The sequence below is a fragment of the Phalaenopsis equestris genome, unplaced genomic scaffold (genome assembly GCF_001263595.1).
Source record: "Phalaenopsis equestris unplaced genomic scaffold, ASM126359v1 Scaffold000002, whole genome shotgun sequence".
Lineage (NCBI taxonomy): Eukaryota > Viridiplantae > Streptophyta > Magnoliopsida > Asparagales > Orchidaceae > Phalaenopsis > Phalaenopsis equestris.
Window position 1 is genome coordinate 75591666 of NW_018164444.1, and position 8221 is coordinate 75599886.

Consider the following 8221-nt stretch of genomic DNA (forward strand, 5'->3'; position numbering starts at 1 on the left):
ATGAAGGAACTTCAGTCCAGAGGCAAGCTACCAGAACTGAAGTCAGTTGATTTCAGCATGTGCGAGAGTTGCATTATGGGGAAGCAGAGGAAGACCAGTTTCTTGAAAGGTAGCAGAAAAATGTCTGAGGTCTGATAATGGTGGTGAGTACATTGATGGTGGGTTCAATGAGTACTGTGCAGCTCAGGGAATCAGAATGGAGAACACTTCAGGAACACCACAGCAAAATGTTGTTGCAGAGCGCATGAACAAGACCATTAATGAGCGAGCTAGAAACATGAGATTGCACGCCGGACTACCACCTACTTTCTGGGCAGAAGCGGTTAATACTGCAGTTTATTTGATCAATAGGGGGTCATCTGTTCCATTAAACTGTGAATTACCTGAAGAAGTCTGGAGTGGGAAAGAGGTAAAATTTTCTCACCTTAAAATTTTTGGTTGTTGTTCTTATATTCTCATTAATCCTGATGCTCGAAATAAGCTTGAGGCTAAGTCAAGGAAGTGTTATTTCATTGGCTATGGAGATGAGGCATTTGGATATCGTTTCTGGGATGATCAGAGTCGGAAGATCATAAGGAGCAGGAACGTGGTTTTCAATGAGAATGTTATGTACAAGGACAAGTCCAGTACAGTTTCTGAAACAACACTGAAGGAATCTGAGTTGGTAAAGTTTGATGATTTACCAGAGGTCACAGTGCATGACAGAGATGCAGGTGACGAGGAGAGTGAATCCAGGGCATCCACTCCTATTGTTCCACAGTCAGTTTCAGAGCAGTCTACCCCTACAGTTGCAGTTCGCAGGTCAGAAAGGGTCAGACGTTCTCCACAACGTTATTCTCCGACTTTGAACTACATTTTGCTGACAGATGGTGGAGAACCTCAGAGTTATGAAGAAATCTTGCAAGATGAAAATTCGATCAAGTGGGAGCTAGCCATGAATAAGGAGATGAATTCTCTGCTTGAAAATCAGACTTGGGAGTTAGCAGATCTTCCAATTGGGAAGAAGGCATTACATAACAAGTGGGCGTACCGGGTGAAAACTGAGCATAATGGCAGTAAGAGGTACAAGACTAGACTTGTTGTAAAAGGTTTTCAACAGAAGCACAGTATTGATTATTCCGAGATTTTCTCTCCTGTGGTGAAGCTTACAACCATTAGAATGGTATTGTCTATAGTGGCTACTGAAGATCTCTTCCTTGAGCAGCTAGATGTGAAGACAGCTTTTCTTCATGGGGATCTTGAAGAAGACATTTACATGCACCAACCTGAAGGGTTCGTGGTACAAGGAAAGGAAGAGTCAGTTTGTAGATTGAAGAAGAGCTTGTATGGCCTGAAGCAAACTCCTAGACAGTGGAACAAGAAATTTGATAATTTCATGCACAGTGCATGGTACAACAGATGTCAGGCAGATCACTGTTGCTATGTCAGTTATTTCGACAATTTTTATATCATCCTACTGCTGTATGTGGATGATATGCTTATTGCAGGTGCTAGTATTGAGGAGATCAATAATCTGAAGGAGCAGAAGCAGATGTCAGAGCACTTTGCCACTTTGCAATGAAGAATTTGAGAGCTGCAAAACAAATCATTGGTATGAGAATTGTCAGAGATAGAGTCAAAGACATGTTGAGACTCTCAGGCTGAGTATGTAAAAAGGGTACTTAACAGGTTTTATATGGATAAGGCTAAACCAATTGACACACCCTTGGGAAGTCACTGGAAACTCAACAAGAATCAGTCACCCAAGTCAGAGGAGGAACGATATTACATGAGTAAGGTTCCTTATGCTTCAGCTATTGGTTCACTTATGTATGCTATGGTTTGCACCATACCTGATATTGCCCATGCAGTGGAAGTCGTTAGCAGATACATGAGTAATCCTGGAAAGGAACATTGGGAAGCAGTGAAGTGGATCTTGAGGTACCTAAGAGGCTCTGCAGAAACTTGCTTGTGTTTCTCAGGAAAGAGTTCAGAGGTACGGGGCTATGTTGATGCTGATCTAGCTGGAGACATTGATACTAGAAGAAGTACTACAGGCTATATTTACACTATTGGTAGCACTGCAGTTGCACTACAGTGTCATGGGGCTCTAATCTGCAGAAGACAGTTTCATTGTCTACTATAGAAGCTGAGTACATAGCAATATCAGAGGCTGCAAAGGAGATGATATGACTACAGGGCTTCTTGAAAGAATTAGGCAAGAAGGATCAGATGGGCGTACTCTGCAGTGACAGTCAGAGCGCTATATTCCTTGCCAGGAATCCAACATTTCAGTCCAGGACAAAGCATATTCAGATCAGATATCACTTCATACGATCATTGTTGGATGACGGACAGTTGATGCTTGAGAAAATTTGTGGAAGTCAGAACCCTGCTGATATGTTGACAAAGGGTGTTACTCTGGAGAAATTGAAGTTGTGCGCAGCTTCAGTTGGTCTTCTAACTTGAAGACATGGGTTTTGAGTTGCAGAGGTGAAGGATTCAAAGTAGAGGATTCAAAGTGAAGGATTCATGTTGAAGAAAGGGGCGACGCCGTCAGTGGAGGATATCAGTTTGAGGAAGGAGATGTTGTAGCATGTGTTCGGTCTCCAAGTGGGAGATTGTTAGCGCTGGAAACCTTTCACGCCTGCCTCCCTCTCTCCCGACGACCCACGCGCCTGCTCCCGCTCTCCGCCTCCCGTCTCCCGCGCACGCGAATAGTCGCGCCTCCTCTTTTTCGCGCGTGAAGTTTCGTGTCCCTTCGCCAGAAACCGCTCCCGCCTCCCCTTTATTTCGCGAATCGGTGCCATATCTCCTGCTTCCTCTCTGTTTCGCGAAGCATCGCTTGCTTTGAGACAGAAGGAATAAGAAAATACGCACGACATTTGGCTCCCTTGGTTTTTCGGTGTGTTTAAGGCTTACGGGAAAGCTTTTCTTAAGAGGTGGAAGACTTTGGTGTTTGTTCTGTTTGCAGTTTTCGGTGAGGCCAGAAGATCAAACTTGGTTCTTCTTCTTCCTCTTGGGCTACTCTTCGGTAGAGAGAGAGAGAGGAAGAGATAAAGTTGTCTCTTGTAAGTGTCGAGACTATCGACTACGGTGTAATTTCCTCACTTAGTAAAATTCTCTGCAATTCCGTGGATGTAGGCAATTTGCCGAACCATGTAAATCTGTGTTATTTTCTGATGTGAATTTCTCGTGCTATTTTTTTGCTTCATCGTCGATCGATTTAAATTTCACATATACAACACAACAATTGCCACTACCTAACAGTGAACAAAACTAAAAAATAAAAAATAAAAAAAAAGACGTTGCATAAAAGGAGAATATAATCCACCTTCGTAACTAGAAAAAAAGTAAGAACACATACTTTCCAGAAAACACATAATAGAATCAAAGGATCTTCCTGATTGGGTGTTAGAATTTAGAGAAGAATAAAATTTTTTTTTTAAAAAAAACCATTGGTAGCTGAAAATAAGAACTATCAAAAAGTCAAATTTTCTCCATAATGAGTATTTTTATTAAAATAAAGAGAGAGAAATGAATTCACATAAAAAGACTTTTTGTATTATTCATATTACCCTTCATTTAATTAAGGGGATTTTTACTGGTAAAAGTTGTTAGTTTTATAAATATATAAATTGTGACAGTTAAGTATCTAATTCCCCCCAAATTTTCTTCTTCCTCTCCTCCCAAATCTCGACTTTCCCACCTCAACTCCAAACCACATAATCAACTTCCCATCTCCTATTTAAATTCCTCCACTCACCAATGCTGCCTCCCATAGACGAACAAATTTCTGCCTTCATAAACCCTAAACCAATACACAATCATTCATGACCTAAAAGACCATTCAAACACACCTCTAATCCCAACATGACCTAAGAAATCATTCAACATACCTCTAATCCCAGCGTTATTCAGCAGCACATCAATCCTTCCGAACGCCTCCCACGCCTTCCTTACTTCTACCTCAATCTCCATCCCCTTTCCGTTCACATCCAGCTGGACGGCCACCGCTCTGATCCACGAAGGGGAAGCCGAGGCCGATGACCCCCATCCGTTGATTTCATCGCAGAGAGATTTGAGGCGATCGACTCTTCGTGCGGCGGCAACAACGAGGCAGCCGGCCTTCGCGAGATCAAGGCAAAGCTCACGGCCAATGCCGGCGGAAGCGCCGGTGATAAGAACAACTTTGCCTTCGAGGTTTAGCCATGGCTTGCTGGAATCAGAAGAGCGAGAGATTGACTCAAGCGCCATGTGTTGATTGAGGCAGTGGCAAATTAATTTCTTTAGCTAGGATTCCTGTTCAAGTTTGCCTCTTTCGAGCTCCCGTGTTGGAAGTTATTTATAGATAGTTTATTTGTTTCTTGTTTTCTATTTTTCTATTTTTTTATTTTTTATTTTTTATTTTTTATTTTTTGGAGGAGTCGGCCTTCTAATGTGGTCATGTCCATTCATATGTATTTTCATAGTATGTAAAATTTTCTCCAATAAAAAAGCAAATTCGACACTATATTTGTGGATTGATTTCAATTTCATTAAACTTTAAATAATTATTCATACTGAATTTATCTAAATAAATAAAAAGAATTATTTAAATGAACTACTAATAAATTAAATTTGATAATTAAATACTTGGGACTGATTGAGGGCTTGTTTGGGGGTGTTGTATCAGCTGATTATAGGTCCCAAAATGCATAATGGTGCATTTGGGAAACTGTTTTTTGGGTGCTTTTATGCTAAACAAATTTGAAATGGCGAAAGCCAAAACAGGTGGGGGAGGCTGCCTTCTACAATTTTAGCCCAGTTTTGAGTTCAAAATTACATCGTTATCCCTCTACACTTCCCTAATCCTTCGCTATATCCTCACAAATACCCCTCTTCGTCTTCTCTCTCTATTCTTTCACGTTGCGGCTTTAGGGTAAAATCCCAAGCTCCTTCCCTCCATTCATTCTCAATATAATCGCCTCGCCTCCCCTCTCTATATGTAGAATTCTTCTTCTTCTCTTTTGTTCTCTTTGATAGTAATTTGATGATTTGGGTTTTATTTTCTTTTCCCTTTGTGCTTCTCAAATTATTTGTTGGTGGTTTGGTGTTTGAGGTGATGCCGATAGATTTTCAGTTTTGCTCTCTATTGTTGGTGATTCTGAGCAATTCAAGCACCCCACAGGGACGATTAGGAAGCATTTCGATATATGGGTTAACTCTTTCGTAAAATTGTCAACCAACATTATGCAACCCATATATCCTACTTTTGGATAAATACCAAGAGAAATTCTTAGAGATACTAGATACATGTCATTCTTCAAAGTATCAATATTCAACTTATTTTAGCATTAACATTTTTAAATAAAAAAAATAATGATCTAACGAATTTTTAAAATAAGATTGTATCAGAGCAATTGACGGCACACACATTGATGCATATATTAGTAATCATGAGAAGATTGTATATATTAGACGGTGTGAAGCTGCGACATATAATACTTAATAGCTCTTGATTTCAATATGTGTTTTAAGTACATGATGGTTGGATGAGAAAAGAGTGCTCCTTATAGCAGAATACTTAAATTTGCAACATGTCGACGCGAATACAAATTTCTAATGCGGTCACTAGGTTAATACTTTCATGACTGTGCATGAAGCATTTGATTTGAGAATCTATAGTAATAATGGTATTGTTAGAAAAATATTACCTCGTCGATTAGGGATATCCATTATAACGATATTTCTTAAAGTCATTCCTCAACACGAGATATCACCTTCCTGATTTTGAACGAAATAGCCAAGTGATTAAGCAGAGGAATGAATTTTTTTAATAAAAGATGCTTGTTATTACTGAAAGTTATCGAGAGAACATTCAATGTATGGAAGAAGAAGCCTACACTCTGAAATATGTTGACGTATTTCCTTAAAAAAAAATGCCAAAATAGTTGTTTCAACAAAAACACTATATAATTTTATATGAAGACATACATCTCAGGACGATATTGATTTCTGGGTTTTAAATGAAGATCCAATATGTATGCTTGAGAAAGAATTTGAACATCGGGTTGGACATTCATTGCTCGATGAAGACTTTAGTAAGAATGAATATTCGTAGGAGAAGTGTTCATGAAATGATTCAGATAGGAGAAGAAATTACAAATATTTTCGTGAACTCATCAACTATATATATGCAGCATTTTGTAATGCCTTCTTTTAGATATTTCCTATTTTAGGAGTATTGTGGATTTTTAAATGTCTAATTTTTATATTTACGTAGCATTTTATATTGAGGATTTTTTTTATGTGTACTTTATGTATATATTTTTTTATTATAAAATAAAAAATTATTTTATTATTCTATTGAATATTGAGTCTATTTTATTAATTAAAGTCGCAATGTATTACAATCATAGGAAAAATGAGTATAGGATCATCAGTTATCTTGAGAGCTCCTATTGCCACTTTAATACAGTATTTTAAGTACCAATCAAGAAGATAAGATAGCTATAACAGAAGATTTTATTGTTGTCCTGATAACATGACACCTCAAGATTATAGGTGTTTTTGTTTGGTTGATGTTATTTATGAGATCACTCCAGACAATGATCAAGTGAGCAGAGATGTTGCTATGAAGAAAAAAATAATGTTGAAAACTTGATCGTCAGGACATAAAGACGAACACCATTATATCCTTGTTTGTTACTTTAGTGGTTCTTATTATTGTGAATATATGCATGTAATGACTAATAACATTTTATGTATTGGAGAACTATGGACTCCTCGAGCATTTTTTGTATTACTAGATGCTTGGACCTGTGTATGTTATTTGCTATAATTATTTTGAAAATTGTAGTTATTCAAAAAAATTATATATGTGAAGGCAACAGTTTTTTGTATTTAAAACAAATGCAACACAACAAATTATCTAAACATAATTTTGTTTTTCCAATAACACTTTTTTTACAGCACCTGAGAAGTTGTTTCTCCAAAAAAACAGCTTCACAGTTGTTTCTTGGAAAAACAACAATTGCCCCAAACACATCCTAAATTAGATAATAACTGAAGTGCTTAAATATATACTATATTGATTGAAATCAAAATAAAATTTATAATATGCCACATTGCACTGTACACCTACCCCAAGAAAATAATAAAACATAAAATCTTTTTATTAACTATATAACATAAATAAATGCTAATAGGTATTAAATCAATATGTAAATTCATAGAAAAATCAATTAATAAAGAAAAGCTAAAAAATGCTAATCATAATAACCAAAAGTATGACACTAATAATTATTCATCAGAAGACTTTTAGATTAACAAATTATTCAAATTTATAAACAAATTAATTATATTAGACTAAAGAGTCAATATAAAATTACATAATTAAGATAATTTTGCATTTTTTTTTTATACTTTCAACAAGTAGTATTTCTTAATTACTTGAAAGTGCAAAAACATTTTTTTTAGAAATTTTTTTTGATTTATGATTCTAAAGCTCGAGCGGTTTCACTTCTGAATGTGAACGCACATGATTTAAAAAAGAAAATTGTACTTTTCAGCCATTCGGTGGTAGGTTTGCAATGTACACAGCCTGCATTGATCATTAATCAACAGCTCTTACCAAGCATACAAATCTTATACCGAATTAATACCTAATTATGTACTTCTTTAGATTTTCGGCATTTCTAATATCCCAATAACATGGTGTGTTTCTCTTTTATTTATGAAATAATATATATTCTACAACACAAATATAAATTTGTGTGTGTGTATTGTTGAATCTGAATCTTACACTTAAGGAATAGAGCATAAAATAGGAAAGAGAGATAATGAAAAAGAGAAAGAGAAAGAACGTGTGTGTCTGCGCACATAAATGAATAGTAGAATAGGCTTTTTATTAACTCTTAGTGAAGAAATGAACATCCTTTTTATAGGAGAGATGATACAAAAGTGAAAAATTACATGCTTCTACTTTAATTGTGGTGTTACATGGCATTTTACATATTTACATAAAAGAGTTCATGATTCGGCTACCTTATTACTGGGTCGGCTGGGATCAACTGACCTTGGTTCAACAGGGCTCGTCTGAAATGCCGAGTTAGGGCTAATGGTCGACTCTTGTTGATCTTTGATCATTCGGAGTTGGCTCGGTGGGATTGAGTCTACCGGTCGGTTGGTTTGATTCGGTTGTCGACTAGCGACCCCTAGATGAGATGTTTTTTATCGTCAGGATGGACTGCCATGCAGA

At 36.8% G+C, this 8221-nt stretch overlaps 1 protein-coding gene across 1 annotated transcript in view; it reads right to left on the reverse strand.

Annotated features, from left to right (window-relative positions):
* Window positions 1-4289, reverse strand: part of LOC110017804 (3-oxoacyl-[acyl-carrier-protein] reductase FabG-like) — a 9515-nt gene extending 5226 nt beyond the window's left edge. The window contains exon 1 of the mRNA XM_020714917.1: window positions 3879-4289. Coding sequence (XP_020570576.1) covers window positions 3879-4236 — 358 coding nt within the window. The 5' untranslated portion in view covers window positions 4237-4289. The remainder of the gene's footprint in view (window positions 1-3878) is intronic.
* Between the last annotated feature and the right edge of the window lie 3932 nt (window positions 4290-8221).